Source organism: Crinia signifera, chromosome 12 (genome assembly GCF_055691185.1).
Source record: "Crinia signifera chromosome 12, ASM5569118v1, whole genome shotgun sequence".
Taxonomy (NCBI): Eukaryota; Metazoa; Chordata; class Amphibia; order Anura; family Myobatrachidae; genus Crinia; species Crinia signifera.
This window is the reverse complement of record NC_139228.1, coordinates 86,357,399-86,377,662: the sequence shown is the minus strand read 5'-3', so window position 1 is coordinate 86,377,662 and position 20,264 is coordinate 86,357,399. Positions and strand designations below refer to the sequence as shown.

The window sequence follows — 20,264 nt, the reverse complement described above, 5'->3', positions numbered from 1 at the left end:
TCGCCCGGCCCCATACACGAATGCTCTTGTTTCTGGCCGGAACATAATTCTGCACGGAATTTCTAACCGTTATTGTTTATAGGCAACCAGTCACTAGCAACCAAGCGCTCACTGCAAGAGACCAAGTTAGTCTGCTTCTGTTTGTCCCCGCTGCGGAAAACATGATTGTGAGGACATTTTACGTGTTCTCAGTACACCCTGGACTTCGAAAATATGGCCGCCGCGCGGGCTAATGCGTTGTCACTTTTTACAATGGATTATCTGAGAGGCTCATTCTCTGTTACTGGAAACTTTTGAAGGAATGGCAAACTATGAAGACTTGTGCGCTTGTATTTGTTTCCCCACTGGCTGATGATTGGCAGCCTAGGCTAGCAGCGGGAAGTGACCGGGTAACAGCAGCAGTCCCGGAGGGTAGTGTCCCGCTGCCACTGACAACAATGGGGGAAGAGTCCTCAGACATTAGCTTAGACTCTATGGCCAGCACCACTGCAAGTGATGTACTAATCCGGTCCACCAGTGTGCATGTGTCAGGATACCAGGGGAAGGGGGCATCAGGGGGGAGCACACAACCCACTGCTAATAAGGAGCAGGAGGCAGGGGATAGCAGCCAGCTGGTGCTGAGTGCCCTAGGTGTGGCAGGAGGTGGGCAGGAGTGTGCTCATCTTCTGGGGGCTTCCAGTGACAGAATGGGGCACAGCCAGGGGGGACCCCCAGGGGACTCAGTGAGGAAGGTGGGGCATGGGAATCCAGGCTTCCCCCTTGCAGGGCAGCAGGATATTGGGGGAGCCCAGGTACATATCTCCGCAAAGAAGCTGCGGGAGTTGCCAGCCCATTTCCCAGACTTTGTTTTAAAGAAGCGGGATCCTACCTACGTGCCCCCAGCTCTACCGGCTAACAGGTATCCTGCTGTCAGATTCACCCTGATGGACAGCTCACCAGGTATGGTCGTATGTGAATTATCTATGTGATCGAGTATTCCATAAAGTATTTTAACCCAGTGATCTTTCTGAACCCCAGGTGGCCCTAGGACACCATTCGGGCACTGTACACCCTCACTCTTTATCCCTTGCTTTATTCTCATATTTGTTTATTATGGTTTCTAAGCATTATATATATATAATGGTGTGGGATAGAGAGCGCTAGTGTATCCACCACCTTGTTCAATTACACCACTGATCTTTGCCAAGAATGTGACAGATCAATTGTTATCGGTATAAAAAATATTTTTATTAAAATATTCTTAAAACGTAATCATCCATGTCAGTTTGTTTGACTGATAGTAGTAGTAGACAAGACGATATATGTCCAAACCCTATGCATTTTGTCTAACAGATTTCATCAGGGGTTAAACTGTAAACATACAGGCAGTATATTGAAACATACTGTAAATATGTCCTTTAAGGTTGGAATTGAAATATTCAGTATCCAAATAATATTCAAATGGAGTTTTTGATGAAAAGTCTCATGTGCTTTAGTGATATTGCCGAAATATCTCAAAATAATTCAGTGCCTAGAGAGGGGTCTAACACCGGAGCTCCTCAAAAAGTTTGAGGAGCGCCGGTGTTATGGGCCCTACACACATGCCAATGTGTGCAGGGCTACCTAGCTATGCTAGGTCGGGCTGTGCTGCGCCGCTATAGCATAGCACACAGAGCTGACAGCCCACACACACAGAGCGAGCTGTCAGCTCTGTGTGCTAAGCGAGCAGACAGCGCCAGTGTTCTCCGGTGGGAGAACACTGCCGATGCCGAGATTGATGGACACTGTCCATCAATCTCGGCCAGCGATAAAGACGCGCGGGGACGCGCACGGCTGCCGATACAGCCCCCACACATACACCGATGTGAGGGCATTTGCTAAGCGACTGCCAAACTAAGCAAAATCTCTTAGAAAATGCCTTAATATCGGCATGTGTGTAGGCCGTATAAGACTCCTCTCTAGGCACTGAATTCTTTTTCATTTTTTTTATAATTTTTTTTTAAAATAAAAATCTGATCACAAGAAATTAATCAAATTTTGATGAATACACAGTCAGCTTGTTTACAACAGCTTTGATGGTAATGATCCATTGAACACAACTGGACGGATTACCGGCAATAAGATCATCCGAGATATTATATTATGGTATTTGAAACTAGCTAAAGTGTGTTTATTTTTCTTAAAATGACGCGTCACTGGTTGGTCAACAGTTTTTCCTGATAAACAGGCCTTGATCAATGACCAATGTAGTGCCATTCTTTTGCTGAATTGTCTGCAAGTTTGTCCCACACAAAATAATCCACAGGGGCACTTAATGATGTATACCTTGTGTGTTGTGGTGCATGTGACAACTTGTCTTATTTTATATATGTGCCCATTAAGTGGATGTTTAAAGTGGGGCCCCGTATCTAAGTACCCACAGGTCGTACAAGATGTACATCTGTAGCACCCTGGGGCTTTTGTTTGTGTGCCCCATGGTAAAGGTGTGCGGTAAGATTGGTCTTTACTACGAGGGATCAGATTTTTCTACCCCTTTTATAAGGGTCGACCTCGAAAAGCAGGACAGCTCCTTATCGCTAGATACCACTGGCCACAGAGCTTTCAAAGCTCTAGGAAGTGCTGCGCTAGTAGAGTTAAACTCAGTGACAAAGGCTAATTTATTTGTGTTTTTAGAGATGTATATCCCAGATCGTAAGGCCTCCCTAGGAATAGATAAGACTTCTGATTTTTGTTTCTTTAATGTTGTGTAGTCATAGCCCCTTTCCAGGAACTTGACCACTATGGAGTCTAATGCACTGGCCAGTTCTAGCAGATTGCTACTTATCCAGCTACTGTTAGCATTTGGGAACATGGTAAGCCTTTCTTTTGGCACGGCGCATGGTGGCTACTGTGGTGGAGAAGCGTGTTACGATCGGTAGGTTTTACATAAACCGATGTCGCAATGTTACTCTCACAGAGTTGTATGGATACATCTAAATAATTGATGGTGGAGGGATGACATTGATATGTTAATTTCATTGGATTGTCCAACCTATTGATATCTTCAATAATGTAGGACAAAGCCATTTCAGTGCCTGTCCAGATCATTAAGAGGTCGTCGATATATCGGCATTAGTAAAAAAAAAAAACATTGTTGGTAACAGTTGCCTTATAAAAAAAAGAAATTGTGTTCCTGTCTAAACAGAAAAATATTTGCTAACAATGGTGCCACATTGGACCCCATTGCGCATCCAGTTTTTTTGGAGAAAGAATTCGCCTTTGTAAATGAAATTTTTTTTGGGGAGGGTAAGTTGAAGTAAAGAGAGAAATAGGGGCATTTCCAAAAAGTCAAATTGCACACTCCTCATGAAGAGTCCACTGTTGCAAGGCCTTCCTTGTGGGGAATCACCAATATAAGTTACATGCAGCCATACTGCATAAAAATGCTTCTGAGGGAATCTGTTGTATCTTGACTAGAGGTTGTGTGGTGTCCTTGAGGAAAAAACGGTTCAGCCATGATGAATGGTTGAATCAATGAGTCCAAGAATTGAGCTATTGGCTGAAAGAGAGAGCTCCGGCAGAGATAATTGGTCTGCCCGGGGGGTTACAGGCATTTTTGTGGATTTTCGGAATGGAGTAAATGACTGGAATGATAGGAAAATCTGTGTTTGAAGTTTAATGGACTTTATGACTGATTTGACCACATTGTAAAGCCTGGGCCAATATACCACAAGTTCAGCTTTAAACATTGAGGTTGGATCTGATGTAAGTTTCTAGATTGTCCACATATTGAGCCGTGTCCTGTAGGACAATGCCTCTGCCTTTGCCCGCGTGCAGATTATTATGTCCTGTTACTTGGACAGATCTTTTAGAGCTTGATTTTCCTGAATGGATAAATTATGGTGGTGTAAGACAGAGGCAGAATTGAATTTCATGATGGAGTCGTCCAATAACCTTCCAAATGTTTTTCTGGAGCTGTTCTGCGACGGCGGGTCAAATGATGATCTTGAGAATTCTTTTAAGAAAGCATCATGTTTGTCAGGCACTGTAGGTGTTGTGTGATGTTGAAATAATTCTTTAACGCGTAATTTGCGGCTGAATCTATGTAGATCCACTTTCCAGTTAAGGTCTTTATGACTGTTGGTTGGTATGAAAGACAAACCGTGGGAGAGGACTTTTTGTTCAATGGTGCTAAGAGGCTTAGAGGATAAATTAAATATTAATTCCTCGGTTTGCTGATGGACGTGTTGTGGAGCCTTTGCATTTGTCCATCACAGCAGGTGGGTCGGGAATGGATCCGTCTGGACATGCCCTTGTTGTGCGCCCTCCGAGTCTGGAAAGGCGCTTTGTCAGAGTCTGGAAAGGTGAAACCGCTGTCACTGTAAGTGACACTGTAAAACACCTGGGGATTTGACAGCGTGGTAGTAGTTGGATAACGAGGTGGCATGAAGTAAAAAGTCCATCTCCTTTTTGTGCAATTTAAACAAAGAGTTCTAACTGTCATCCGCTGTATCCGTAATGTTGGGTGAGGTGAGATGCTCAAAACAAAATAGGTTGCGCCTGATCCTAGGAAATTGATAACGTTTCATTTAAGTGCTGTTGTAAGTCCAGAAATGTTCTGCTATCCAGGTGTGCCGTATTGGAACCCATGGTGGATACAAAAGTACTTGTCTACTACAGACTAGCACTTTGCACTTTATATACCTGCACTCATTTTGTTAGAGAAGCAGGTACATTACACTGTCACATATGCTTTGTCTGCCCAAGTCAGGACAGCACTGGATTGCTGTGACAACCTCCTAACGCTTCCAGCTCGGTGGCTCCACACATCTGCGCATGCCCAGACTTATTCTCACCGTAGCGGTCACTTACACATTTCCGCCCAAGGCAGGACTCCGACGGAGTGCCTTGGCAACCACCTGAAGCTCTGTGTCACATGGTAGGGCATACCCCCGGACGCCCAGGCCGATATGCAGCAGTCTCCATCACCTGTAGATACTCACTAGGTATATACACAGTTAGATGTGTGTTCTATTTGTTTTGTTTTTTTTCACTGTATGACAAGGATGTCAGTTGTTGCCTTGAAACCGTAGACACTGCTGACTATTCAATTTTTTTGCTTTTTGCACTAATGATTTTAATACACTTTACTCCAAAGCTCAGAGCGACTCTCTTCCCTCAACCCCCGGAAGGGTTCGGGAGGGTGGGTCCTCCTTGCCAAAGCTTGGAGAGACCCTTGGTAGGCTTCCCTACCCCTTGCGGCTCGGGGTCACCCTCGGGGACCCCAGCTCTTCCCCAAAGGAGAGAGCTTTGGTATGCGGGGAGCAGGTAGCCCATAAGGGTCATACACACAGCCCAAAAAACATGATCAAACAAATGAAAAACTGAAAACGTGAAAAGTCACAAATGTGAGAGGGGTGAAGAGAAATAAATATAAAAAGAGACCCCTGCCAGAAGGCGTGAGAAATTGTCCTGCCCCAGCCAAAGGCGCAGGGCAAGGTCGTGCAATGCATACTTAAGGGGAAGTGCGCAGTGCTAGTGCCAAAACATGCTGGGGGACACCAGTGAACGTTTACGGCACCTCTGAGTTACCCCGGGGGCATGCTACACCTCGGACTCTAAGCAGCCGGCCAATTAGCATCCTACCAAGTGTTTCTCTGCTCCACCAGCAGACCCTTACCGGGTTCTGTGATGGAAATGGATACTCCACCAGGCTTTTCAATGTTTCCCTCCCCCCAGTGGCAATATGGGTCCCCGAAGAAGAAGAAGAAGAAAACACCTACTCCTTTCCGATGTTTCTCACCTCCTAGGAATTGAGAACTAAGCTGGGGTTTCTGCTGTGTCTCCATCAGGGGCTATGAACCCCTGGAATGAGAGCAATCTACAAACCCCCGTAAAAGAGACTCGCCAACTAGGCCCGATGTTTCTCCCCTCCCTACCAATAGGTTGATGTGAAACCCCGGTAGAGCGAGGTACTCAACTGGACCTTTCTCTGCATCATAACTGAGGAAAATGGGCAACATAGAAACATAGAAACATAGAATTTGACGGCAGATAAGAACCACTTGGCCCATCTAGTCTGCCCCTTTTTTTAAACATGTTACCTCAAACCATATTTGATCCTTATTTTTTTGTAAGGATATCAATATGCTTATCCCAAGCATGTTTAAATTGTACTACTGTATTTGCGTCTACCACCTCTGTTGGGAGGCTATTCCACTTATCTACTACTCTTTCTGTGAAAAAATTCTTCCTCGCATTTCCCCTGAATCTTCCTCCCTCTAGTTTCAGTGCGTGTTCTGTTGCTCCTCTTCCTGTGAAGAATGTCTCCCACCTGTACCTTGTTAAAGCCCTTGATATATTTGAAAGTTTCTATCATGTCCCCCCTTTCCCTTCTCTGTTCTAAAGTATACATATTAAGATCTTTTAGTCTTTCCTGGTAAGTTTTGTGATGTAGGCCATGCACCATTTTAGTTGCTCTTCTTTGTACAGTCTCTAATGTATTTATATCCTTCTGGAGATATGGCCTCCAGAACTGAACACAATACTCTAGGTGAGGTCGTACCAATGACCTATACAGTGGCATTATTACTTCTTTCTTTCTACTGCTGATACCTCTCCCTATGCAACCAAGCATCTGACTTGCCTTCTTCATTGCTTTGTTACATTGCCTACCTGCTTTTAAGTCCCCTGAAATAGTGACACCTAGATCCCTCTCTTCCTCAGTAGTTTCCATTATAGTGCCATTTATACTATATTTAGTAACCCAAGTGCATGATTTTGCATTTTTTGGCATTAAACTGTAGTTGCCATGCTCTTGACCATTCCTCTAATCTGCCTAGATCCTCAATCATTTGTTTTACCCCTCCTGGTGTGTCTACCCTGTTGCATACCTTTGTGTCATCTGCAAAAAGGCACATTTTACCCTCAATTCCATTTGCAATATCACCAATAAAGATATTAAAAAGCACCGGTCCAAGTACAGATCCCTGGGGTACTCCACTTGTAACCTTTCCCCCCTTTGACTGTACTCCGTTTACTACAACTCTCTGTTTTCTGTCCTGCAACCACGCTCTTATCCATTCAACTATCTTAGAATCCAATCCCAAGCTTAGCAACCCCCAACATGTGCTACATACTTAGTCCAGTCTTTCCCATTCCTGGCAGGAACCGGTCCAGACCAAACGATAAGAACAGATCAAACAATTGATCTTAGCCAAAAGGCCGAGAGCCTTAAAACTACTGGTGTGTAAGGGATCTCTGCATGTGACACATATTCAACAATATCAGTAACAAGTGTGCCACTCAGTATCAAACCCACACAGATCTCATTAACTTGGTGAGAGCATGAAATATAAGTATGGATATGAGATATGATCTCCTTGCGGTCCTAGAGCTGAAAACAAATAGATACATTTGTTTCCACTGAGATTCCTAGACATGACAATATATTACATAGTTACATAGTTACATTGTAGGTAAGGCTGAAAAAAGACTTGCGTCCATCTAGTTCAACCTGGTATAGATATCCATTGCTGATTTGGAAGGTTCTGATATTTTACAGACAGATTATATTTCTTATTTGTACCCATGGATGTTTTTCTCCAGTAAATGTTTGTCCAACTTTGCCTTGAACGCATTTAATGAGCCAGCCGTTACCACCTCTCTGGGAAGAGAGTTCCAGAGTTTGACTGTTCTGACCGTAAAGAAATTCTTTCTACCAGCTGAATGAAATCTTTTTTCTTCTAATCTATACTCGTGCCCTCGTGTCCTAGATTCCTTTCTAGTAGAAAAGAGGGTGTGTGACAGTTCCTTATATTGGCCCTTGATATACTTGTACATGTTGAGCATGTCCCCCCTTAAACGTCTCTTTTCCAATGTAAATAGTCCCAAATTGCTTAATCTCTCCCCGTAGCTTAAATTCTCCATTCCCCTAATAAGCTTTGTTGCTCGCCTTTGGACTTTTTCTAATTCTATGATGTCCTTTTTATAGTGTGGGGCCCAGAACTGCACTCCGTGAGGTCTCACCAATGCTTTATACAGTGGCATAATTACCCTTGAGTCCCTAGTTTCCATTCCCCTCTTAATACATGCCAGAATTTTGTTGGCCTTTTTTGTAGCTACATTACAATGGGCACTACATCCTAGTTTGCTGTCTATTTGGACTCCTAGATCCTTTTCAAGTATGGAATTACCCAGTTCCTCTCCGCTAAGGTTGTAACTTGCACACTGGTATATTGATACAATTGTTTCTATCACTAGATACAACATAATCTCAAATCATCTCTATAATAATCATAGAGCATACCACTAACTTATAACGGAAACCTACACAATTATTCTGGTGTATATTTTGTTGATTACAGTACATAAGGAAGGAAGGTGTGCAGCAGCATACACAAGAATTTATGCTCACAAAACACTGACCGTATGTTTAAACTGTCCAATAATATGCATATGATCACCAGAAGTACACATTGAGAAAACATTCAAAGAAGAGATTAATAAGAAGGGACCTGACCGTATATAACCCAGCAGTGCTTAAATAAATAGGGCGTCACTGATAAGTACACAAGGCAGCAGACAGAGAAAATACATTTTAGGTCTCCATCTCAGGAGGCGTCCAGCTGAAAAGCAGAGCAATTGAATTGCTCCGTTGTGCACCATCTAGTGGCAGCTGCGGGGTAAACTAATTGAATAATCCCCCAGAATTTATTTGCTTGGATTCTAAATTATAATAATTTTGTTCTCCTCCTTTTTAGATGATATTAATGGTTCCACAATGCAGAAAAATGCTATTAAAAATGACTCTTCATTGCCAAAGGTAAGTAAGGCCTACTCACAGTGCTATTTTGTCAGCAGGAGCCAGCAGAAACTCTGTTACTGAGGGGCAGATTTATTAAGCTTGGAGAAGAGATAAACTGGAGATAAAGTGGAGAAAAGGTAAAAGGAGATAAAGCACCAGCCAATCAGCTGTGTTAGAAAAAGACAGTTGGGAGTTGATTGGCTGGTGCTTTATCTCCTTTTACCTTTTCTCCACTTTATCTCCAGTTTATCTCTTCTCCAAGCTTAGTAAATCTGCCCCTGAGGGGCAGATTTACTAAGCTTGGAGAAGAGATAAACTGGAGATAAAGCGGAGAAAAGGTAAAAGGAGATAAAGCACCAGCCAATCAGCTGTGTTTGAAAAAGACAGTTGGGAGTTGATTGGCTGGTGCTTTATCTCCTTTTGGGGCAGATTTACTAAGCTTGGAGAAGAGATAAACTGGAGATAAAGTGGAGAAAAGGTAAAAGGAGATAAAGCACCAGCCAATCAACTACCAACTGTCTTTTTCAAACACAGCTGATTGGCTGGTGCTTTATCTCCTTTTACCTTTTCTCCACTTTATCTCCAGTTTATCTCTTCTCCAAGCTTAATAAATCTGCCCCTCTACCTTTTCTCCACTTTATCTCCAGTGTATCTCTTCTCCAAGCTTAATAAATCTGCCCCTGGGTTCCTGAACTGTTTTCGGATGCGATTGACATCAAGTTGGATCTGATGCTCCTTCTCATGCGCATCAGATCAGAACCTGGAGATTGTATGTGCAGCACATAAGATAAATCGGAATCGGACCATCAGCGTCAAATTGTGTATGGGGGCCTTCAGTGTATTTTAATTTCCTTCCTTCCCAATAAAAGTAATTTGGTTCCCTCCTGCAGGGCGCTCCACAGCATTGGCTGGGTTCAGCTATGGCGCAGCTCTGCAGTTTTCCTTCAAAAGGAGCATTCAACACTTTGGAGTATATTTAACTGATGTTGAAATTGCCGTCTTGCCGAAAAAACTGCAGTTTTCGACATAAATAGGTCAGAAGGCATTCCGACCTATTCAGTGTTAGCTGTTTTTTTCGGCAGGTTGGAATGTTCTGACCTTCCAAAAACCAGGGGGATTGGTGGAATAGACTCTAATCCACCTACTTTTGACAGAAACACAGCCAAAACCAAAAGGTTTTGGCCATGTTTCCGGCAATCTCAATCCAACATTGAAAGATGTCGGACTGAGGCAGGTAGGACTGCACCGGGTGAGCAGCAGCAGCTTACACAGCGCTGTCCTCCTGTCTGCCACCTCCCCTACCCACCCACCGCACTCTCCTGCCACTGGGCCAAGTGAGAGCAGCTCACCTGGCCCCGTTCCAGCTCCCACTGCCTCCCGCCATCGCGCTCTCCCGGTCCTCTCACCGGCCAGGTGAGCATCAATCAGCAGCCGACATCTGGATTTGCCCGCTGCATGGAATAATGGATGACGGATCCATTCCATCAAAATAATTTCGGAATGGATCCAGAATCCATTGAATATACCCTTATGGCTGTAAAGCACCATTGTGTCCCATTGTGTCCTACCATGACACAAAGTCATTACCAGAAGTCATGGCTGCCAGGATTGTATTAGATACAATAAAGATTGGTAGTCCTAAGGGAGAGAATTTAGGAATCATGTACAACACTGGCTTAATTATGTATGTCTGTATGTGTGTACATTTATTCACATTAGGGGTCTTTATAAAGAAAAACATATTAAACTATGTAACGTGACATCATTTACAGCTTTACCGCTGACCAAATAGAGACAGGAATTTTTTATAAAGTACCGCAGCTAAACCAGTTTAAAATAACACTTTTTGTATTTTTTTTAAATGCCGCCTTGTTGCTTTTTATGTTGAATGGTTCTGTTTCTTGTTTAAATAGGTTCTTGTGACAAAGCATTTTCAGGACGTTACAGATGAGGAAACGGTCATAAAGAAATCACATGAAGGTAACCTGGACATTAAATGTCACATTTACCAATACTCCGTAGTGTGGTTATTCGTGTCTGTTGTAGTTATGTCCAAATGAATAATGTACTACCGGTATAGTATCTCTTATCCTGATAGCTGTTATCCTAATTATTCTGAAACCCATAGTTTCCAGAATTACACGATATGTAACTGGCACTACTGGGGACGGGATGTGTAACGGGCACTACTGGGGACGGGATGTGTAACGGGCACTACTGGGGACGGGATGTGTAACGGCCACTACTGGGGACGGGATGTGTAACGGCCACTACTGGGGACGGGATGTGTAACGGCCACTACTGGGGACGGGATGTGTAACGGCCACTACTGGGGACGGGATGTGTAACGGCCACTACTGGGGACGGGATGTGTAACGGCCACTGCTGGGGACGGGATGTGTAACGGCCACTGCTGGGGACGGGATGTGTAACGGCCACTACTGGGGACGGGATGTGTAACGGCCACTACTGGGGACGGGATGTGTAACGGCCACTACTGGGGACGGGATGTGTAACGGCCACTACTGGGGACGGGATGTGTAACGGCCACTACTGGGGACGGGATGTGTAACGGCCACTACTGGGGACGGGATGTGTAACGGCCACTACTGGGGACGGGATGTGTTACGGCCACTACTGGGGACGGGATGTGTAACGGCCACTACTGGGGACGGGATGTGTAACGGCCACTACTGGGGACGGGATGTGTAACGGCCACTACTGGGGACGGGATGTGTAACGGCCACTACTGGGGACGGGATGTGTAACGGCCACTACTGGGGACGGGATGTGTAACGGCCACTACTGGGGACGGGATGTGTAACGGCCACTACTGGGGACGGGATGTGTAACGGCCACTACTGGGGACGGGATGTGTAACGGCCACTACTGGGGACGGGATGTGTAACGGCCACTACTGGGGACGGGATGTGTAACGGCCACTACTGGGGACGGGATGTGTAACGGCCACTACTGGGGACGGGATGTGTAACGGCCACTACTGGGGACGGGATGTGTAACGGGCACTTAATATGTGCTAGTAAATGATTGCTTGGCATTCAGCTGCCTGAGATAGTACACAAACTTTGTTTCATGTTTTGAAACCGTGTTTCAGGCACAAATATAATATATTTGTGTGTATTTCATGTGTTTGATGTGTTTATACAATATAAATGCAAGATACCTCATTGAAATATAAAAATATTCAGAAATATGGAATTATCCGTTATCCAAAATGCTTCTGTTCCCGAGCATTTTGGATAAGGGATACTCAACCTGTATTAAAAAAAGAAGCATACATTTTATATTCCATATAGGAGTAACGACTTTTTTTTTTTTTTAATTGAAGGTAAAGATGTTCAGATTTCGCAGTTTCCCACTGGTCACAAAGAAACCTTTCTGGCAGCACTGAATAAAAGGTGAGCCATGTCCTACCGGCGGCCATATTACTGACCACAGTTACACGTTGCACTATTTATATGACATTTATTGGGATTGTTTACTAAGCAGGGAGATGGCAATATTGGTATTCCTGGTATAATACCAAATTACTAATTGCTGAGAAACCCTGTCCCCCCCCCCCCCATACATATGAACGACTGGCGTTGGAGATTCAGGGGGTCAGACTGCTGATGGAGTGAATGCTGACAGCGGTCAGGTAAGTATACTTGCCCTCTCCCTTTACCTCATTCTCATTATTGTCGGGATTCCGGTGCCGGCATTCTCATTGTTGGCGCCGGCGCCGGTCTCCTGGTAGTAGCCGAGATGCTGGCGTCTGTATTCGGCAACCTGATCGCAGGGATGCTGAGCGCATCGCCCAAAGAAATGAGTCGCTTCTGATCGCTGTTTTTAGTAAAACGTTTTGTGGATTTTTACGATCCGTTCATCACTGAACCTTATCAGTCTTATTAACTTTTTACCGTCAGGATTACCTTGGGATCGAGGTTTAGAAGCCGGTGGCCATTAACATCGCTTTACAAAATGGTATCAAATGTTTTATTTGTTTTTGCCTTATATGCCCAAAATGACATTTTCAGGTTTTTTTTTTTGGGGGGGGACGACTCCATTTCTGGTACCGTTTACTGACCATCCGTTATAACTTTAATTGCAGAGTACAGAGCGGGCCTGTGACTAAAGCGGTGCGTGTTCAGTTGCTTGAGGATGCAGCAAATAAAGGCAATAAGGCAACAGGCGGCGCTGAGAGCTCTCCGGGCTGCAACGGGATCCACTCTGCTACTATTGCTGCCGCCACTGCTGCCGCCATCGCCGCTACCGCTCCAGTCCTGAAGGTAGTTACTCTCCTCCTTTACTGTGTCAGTCTATTTACCGACCATCATTTATTCCTGTTGTCTGCTTATAGTGTGAGGTTTTCAGAGTTATTGTTGTATCGGACATGCTAAAGATGGTAAATGGGTTTGATTGGTTATGCCTGCCTGACTACAAATCCAGACTCAACTATGGGAGCTCTTGTGGGAACTTTGCAATGGCATTTCCCCTTCTGCTTTATAATATGTGACTTTTATTCTCTCTGATTTCAGCAGATAGTTTACACTGTATTTTGTCCTTCTTTCTGTGACATGCTTCTCTGATATCTGTCTATCCTCCCCAATCGTGTATACTTAAGTGACACAGGTCCTATAATCTCATTAATCTCCTAAATTCCATTCTCGACTTTACCTGTCCCATAAGATACTACCTCTGTTCCCTTCAGCCTGACACTCCTTCCTCCACACGGCACTCCAGGGCTAATTCAGCTAGCAATACAGTTTTCTGAAAATCACAGATCCAGGAAACTGCGCACGCGAGCACATCAGCATTTAAACTGCATGACTCAATGGAGGACGGCGACTGGTGCGCGCGGGGGCGTACCATTGCGGGTACAGTAATGCAGAATTTTCAGGGCACGGCCCGGACAACACGGACATGTCCAGAATGTTCTATAAGGAGGCCACAGTGGCTACGTGACATCACATACAGCCGCTGCAACCCCAAACATGGCCAGCCTGGTTTTGCACCAAGATTTTGCAGCCCGGGGCAGCTGGTTATGTGCACGCTAATGCCGGGAGTTGCAGTGTTGCGATTACTCGCATAACTACACTTCAACCTGAATTAGGCCCTCAGTGTGAGAAATTCCCAAAGGAACACACGCACACAGATTTGTAAATGAGCAAGTGTAAAACATGAATTAGTAAGGTGTGTAATGTCCTATAAAATAATCAAATAAAAAAAAAAAATCACCCTATCCTATTAAAACTCATTTTCCCCAAACGAAACGAACCAGTTTTTGCGTGAAAATACATAGGGACCATTAAAAAAAAAAGGTAATCTTTACCTAGCACGGCGCCCATCGCGGTCATCGCGGGCATTGAATGCACTAAAAAATCTGTTGCGACGCGACCGACGCGATGCCCGCGATTTCCCATAGGGACCAATGTTAAATTTCTCAATTGACCCGATTTTTCTGTTCAATGCCTCAATTGACACGATTTTTCCATAGGAATCAATGTTAAATGGCCCACAGAGGCCAAATAGCCACCCTGAAGTGTGAAATGGCCCCCACAATTGTTAACGCCACCCCACGATCAACGTGAACGGTACGCGTCCTACGACCTTTTCATACCCCCACTATCCACGTCGGCGTGGAGTTGAGAATAGAATAGTGTGGCGAGCGCAGCGAGCCACCGAGCCCGAAGCGTGGCGAGCGCACGAGGATACCTGTGAAGCCCGCGAAGGGACGCGTTTACCTGTGAAGGTATCCGCGTCCCCTCGCGGGGCTCGCTGCGTTCGCCACGCTTCGGGCTCGGTGGCTCGCTGCGCTCGCCACACTATTCTATTCTCAACTCCACGCCGACGTGGATAGTGGGGGTATGGAAAGGTCCTAGGATGCGTACCGCCGCCCCTCGCGGGCTCGCTGCGCTCGCCACGCTTCGGGTTGACGTTGATCGTGGGGTGGCGTTAACAATTGTGGGGGCCATTTCACACTTCAGGGTGCCTATTTGGCCTCTGTGGGCCATTTAACATTGTTTCCTATGGAAAAATCGTGTCAATTGAGGCATTGAACAGTAAAATCGGGTCAATTGAGAAATTTAACATTGATCCCTATGGGAAATCGCGGGCATCGCGTCGGTCGCGTCGCACCCGATTTTTAGTGCATTCGATGCCCGCGATTTTTTTACCTGCGATGCCCACGATCAAAATCGTGGGCGCTGTGCTAGGTAAAGAGTACCAAAAAAAATAGCCATGGACTTTTCGGGGCACTTTTCAGGTGAAAAATAAATTGTAATTTTTCAGGGAATTGGTTTTGCCTGCCTGATTTCAGGGAATGTTTAGAACCTGTAGAAAAAGGCGATTTTTTTTTTTTTTTACTTTACATACAGATCTTGTAATGTGTGTTGTCCCATCAGTGCTCGGCCGGCAAACCTGAGAGATGATGTAAAGGCTGAGCTCATCTGTTGTCCTTTTGCTCCCCAGGCTCAGAGCGATCTGGAGGCCCAAGTGAACTCTGTCTCCCAACTGCTTAACAAACTCCAGGAGACAGACCGGCAGCTGCAACGGATCACTGAGCAGCAGAGCAAGATCCAAAGTCAACCTGTAGAAAGATCCTATCACCCAGAGAGAGTGAGCGAGCTGGAGAGGCAGCTTTCCCAGGTGACGGAGCAGAGACTTCAGCATCTGGAAAGACTCCAGCAGCAGCATCTGGAGATGCAGGTATGCACTGAGGATCCTTATCAGATATAGGGTTACGTATGATAAGGAGGAAACAGGGGTTTTAAAGTCCAGGTCTCCATAGGCCCATCGTTAAATGGGCTTTGAAAACTAGTAGATGAACTTGCTAAGAATAAAAGCAATGCAAGCCTATTCATTATTGTTGTCCTGTTGTGAGTAAACCAACTCCACCAACTGCTAGAATCACCCACTTCCCCCTCCAACATATCTGAGTATTAATTATACCTGTATATTCTGTAATTATCTCCCTAATCTATCTTACCCTGAACCATTTGTACATATCCTGATTATTTGGTACATCGCTCTATTATCTCAAACACTAATTAAAGTCCGGTCAAAATGACGTCTTGTGCAGTTACCTTTTACTTTCACTTTTTAAGATGTGACCGTTTTTAGCCAAAAAAATCTCCACCCCATCCCCAGTTCCTATCTGCTCCTACCTCCAATATCTGACTTCACAGCTCCCTCCATATCCAGCAAGCTTGTAACAGATCAGTGTCCTGCAAAAATTGCTTTCACTTTCTGTTATGACATCTTTTAGCGCACACAAAGGAGTAATTTGGTCTGTCGAGTGGCCTCTACTGGTCAGTGGCAGTATGTTATCTCATAGAGGTGAGGAGTAGTTAGACTTTTATATATATATATATAATATTGGTTGCCTCTCTCCACTTCTGCTTTATTTGGTCCATGTAGGTGTATTATATATACACTGTACCTTGTCGGTTGTGTTAATTCCATACATTCCTTAGTAATTAATACATTGTTTTGTCATGATCGCTACAGAGTTGATAACTGATGGCGTTATTGTGTAATGTAGGTGTCAGCATGAGACGTCTTATCACTGTGTAATAGGCTGAGAGGCCCGGGGGAACGCCTGTTTTCTTTGGCCTTCCGGAAATTCCCCCCCGGACTCCTATGCTGTCACGACTTGGCTCAGACATTCTGTTTCTCCTCTCCCAAGTTTATCAGTAGAGTTGATAGCCGTCTATTCCACCGAAGGATTGTGTTATTTTATAATTCATTATTCTCACATAATCTTCATACACGTCCTGTGTGAACATCAAGCCTTAGTTAAAGGTTTCTAAAATAAAACCGGACAGAACACACATTTTTATGGATACAGTTGCTAGGCCGACACTATGAAGATCAGCCACATTAGGTCAACATGGCTAAGGCTGGATGGTCAATAATGGAAAGATCAACTGCCAAAAGCGTGCCGGAACAATGGCAAGTGCAGCGGTGCACTGATACAGTGTCCCAAGTTGGCTTACGTTGAAATTCAGGACAAGAAAACGTGAAAAACTGATGTTAACCTTGTGTCAACCATCGGACCTAATGTAACTCAGCCTTCATCGTGTCGACCCTATGCTTTCATATTCACTGCTGGGTTTCATAGCCTGGAAATGTTATGTTCCTTCCGGTTCTGCTGTCCAATGTCATTCAGAGTGCTACTGGCTCCGCCCACAGCGTACAGATGTGTTCTTATACAATATTGCTGCGGTGGCGCCAACATCTATCCATGGCGCGCCAGGTCGCGTGGAAATCTGCTTGTGCTAAGTATCAGTGTTTGCACGAATCTGCCCCTTAATTACAATGTGATTTGACAAAACCACTTCTTGAGACTGCACTGATTGATATGTGACACTTGTCTGTCTGTGTGCGACCGAACCTGTGTACAAATTGCTGCAATGCCGTGTGGCTGATTCAGATTTGTGAATGGTTTATGTATAAACCCGATGCCGGGTGCGTCACATGTATGCAGAATGGGTCCTGTGTGATCACTCGCAGTCCTCTCGCACCCCTAGCTGCAGCATGATTGACATGCTGCAGTGTAGCAGGCAACTTGGACTGGTTTTCAGACCGAGAGCACGTTGCCCATGTTGTGTAGGCGTACTGAGCGCAGGGTCTGCGTTGTCGGATGCAGACTTTGTGGCCCTGGCAGACGGGTTCCATTGGCCGGTCTCAGTAAGCCTCGGGTAACTCAGGGCTGTGACAATTGCAGCCGTGGTTGGTATGGTGTTCCGATGTTATGTCTTTGGGTGCCGTACTTTTTCTTTTCCCTGAAGTGTTACTGTATTAGTTGTACAGTATTGCACACCCGGTCCTCTGCGGCTGTGCTGTACTGTACGTATCATCGCATACTAATAATTAGTGTAGTCTTGTGAAGAGGTTTTGTTGCATCACATTGCAACTAAGTTATAGTCGCACCCAGAAAAAGCCGCTCCGTGTGGCTGACTCGTGCCAGCGTATTGAGGCTAGGTGTATGAGCACACATCTATATCACACCTACACGAGTCTGGATCTCCTCCCTGGCTTCAGGTACCATGGACATAGTGTGGTGGAGAGTACATGATGGATGTGATCTCTACAGGGGTATATTCCTGCTACATGGGTAGTAACACATTTTAGGGGTAATGATCTTCCAAATGTGTGTAGATCCATGTTATTTCTATGTAAGAGTCAGAAGAGGTGTCAGTGTCTGTTTTCCCTGTATATTCTAACCTTATATACGTATTAGTCCCAGTTTATGAATGCTGCAATCAGAGCCGGAACCAGTCCCCAGGAATCCGCAGCTCCAGTTTGTGCGCCAGTTACTGCTGCTATACAGAAACCCCTCATTCTGCCATTGACAACTGCAGCTGCGAATAACCATGAGAGAGGTCTGTATTTCTGACTGTTGTTTGTAGTACACTAGTGAAACGAAGCCGGCATAGGCCTGGTCACCTCAGAACCTTCTCAAACCAACAGGACTTAGATCGGGACAGTTTAGTCAAATGAAGCGAATGAAAGACCATTTATGGAATCTGTGTGTGCTCAAATTTGGCATGGCCAAACGATGGCCCTCCATCTGTTGTGAAACTACTAGTCCCATCATGCCTTGGCACAATTTTGCTATTAGGGAATGCTAAAGCTATGGCAAGGCATGCTGGGATGTGTAGTTTCACAACAGCTGGAGGGCCGGCATTTCCGTGCCTGGCCTAAGCATTGCCTGATTACTGTGAGTGCAAGAAATAGCTATACCTGTATAGTATAATGCATGGTGTAACCTTGATCTGTTTAAAATAGTAAAATATACCGTATCAATCTTTATCTACTTCTCCCAATCGTCAGTGTGCATACGAGACTAGGACTGGGCACTATACATTATTCAGCAAGTTCTTTTTTCCATCTTAAAGTTGCGGCAGAGATTACACGGAAAGCAGAGAAATCTCCCTTGGAGACTCCAGCTCCCCGCAGGTTCGCCCCAGTACCTATATCTATGGATGTGCAAGTTCCATCCCAAAAATTAGTAGGAAAAGCCAATGCGGAGGGTTCCACGAATCCGTCAAGTTCAAGTAAGTAATTAGGGCCACAGCGCTCTCTAACCTGCTTAACCCCGTGCGTGCCAAGGGAATTTGTCAAAATAGGTGTGAAAATCGTCAAGCGACACTTTTTTATTAAACCCTTTGAGCGCCAACGTTGCTGTGAGAGAGCCTCAAACTATCCGCTAAAAATGCCAGCGCCGCTCAGTGACTGTTCTTTTTATTTGGGTGCAATCGTTAACTAATCTGCAATGAATTGACTTGGCTGTATTTGTATTTATTTATACTAAAAGAACAGTCGCTGTGAGCGGCGCTGGAATTTTTAGCGAATGTTTTGGAGATCGCTCACAGCAACGTTGGGAACCAAAGGGTTAGATTAGATTAACGATGAGGGTATTAAATGTTGTCAATGATTTGCTAAATCAATAAAACCTCAAGGACGATGTTTATATACTAGGGTGAGTCTTTTGTGCAATTTCCTTGCCATTAGTCTCTTAACTGCAGTCTGTTCTTTTTGCTTTTGAACAGAAAAGACCAATCCAGCAGTATAAAAACAAAAGCCAGGACTATGGAAAGCAAGATGATTTTTTTTTTGTAAATGCAACTTAATAAATTCAGTAAAGGTGCCCATACACGGTGCGAGGATCGCACCCGCTATGGGCTGTATCGCAACGCATGCAATTTGCGTGCGATGCGATCCGAGGGCAGTACAAAAAGTATGTGCAGCACATACTTTTTGTACTGAGCGATGAGATGCCCGCGGGAGGGCGCATCGCACCGTGTATGGGTACCTTAAGCTGTTTACGAACCGTAAGTTCTGCAGCTCTTTAGTGGCATGACATACAGTGGCTTTCTGCATTGCTGGGTGCAGCTGATGGGAGAATTTGACCCATTCAAGGCGTTTTATGTAGAGTATGTCTCAGTTGGCATTACAATACGGAAGGGATTATTTAAATGAGATAAAAAGAAGGCTTCCTGGCAGTTTTTATCCCCCCCCCCCCCCCCCCCACAGTGTTTGATGTCCCGGAGGTAACTGGACTGATTTTGAGATGAAGGCATTGGGCCCAATTCAGGTTGGCTTAGTAAGCTGCGAACAGTTTACCGAGCGCCTGAGATGCCGCCTGCCTCTGCCTTTTCCACTTGACAACATGTGAGGGGGCGTGTAACGAAAACACATCCCCCTTGCATGCCTCCGCTGCAGGAGAGATCATTCGATGGTTGCCAATTATCAAATGATTTTTCCTGCCTTCGCAGATAGAAGTCAGGGAAAACTGCCTATGGAGGAAGACAGGGCGGGCGGACGGCGTCCTGTGACATCAGTCGCCCACCCGCGTACCCATGGGAACTTCCGGCGTTTTCATGGGGACGCCCATAAAACGTTGGGTGTTGCCTTGGACGAGCCCCATTCCTGCGCTGTCTGCCGGCCAAAAAATAAAGAACACCCGGTGAGTGAGTAACTTGCCAAGACCGTT

General features: G+C 45.1%; 1 protein-coding gene across 1 annotated transcript in view; it reads left to right on the top strand.

Moving 5' to 3' along the window:
* Positions 1 to 288: 288 nt before the first annotated feature.
* Positions 289 to 20,264, top strand: part of KIAA0586 (KIAA0586 ortholog) — a 132,381-nt gene continuing 112,405 nt past the window's right edge. Inside the window, exons 1-8 of the mRNA XM_083167290.1 lie at positions 289 to 939; positions 8,721 to 8,782; positions 10,678 to 10,744; positions 12,114 to 12,183; positions 12,876 to 13,053; positions 15,236 to 15,472; positions 18,009 to 18,150; positions 18,667 to 18,825. Of these exons, the coding sequence (XP_083023416.1) occupies positions 312 to 939; positions 8,721 to 8,782; positions 10,678 to 10,744; positions 12,114 to 12,183; positions 12,876 to 13,053; positions 15,236 to 15,472; positions 18,009 to 18,150; positions 18,667 to 18,825 (1,543 nt within the window). The 5' untranslated portion in view covers positions 289 to 311. The remainder of the gene's footprint in view (positions 940 to 8,720; positions 8,783 to 10,677; positions 10,745 to 12,113; positions 12,184 to 12,875; positions 13,054 to 15,235; positions 15,473 to 18,008; positions 18,151 to 18,666; positions 18,826 to 20,264) is intronic.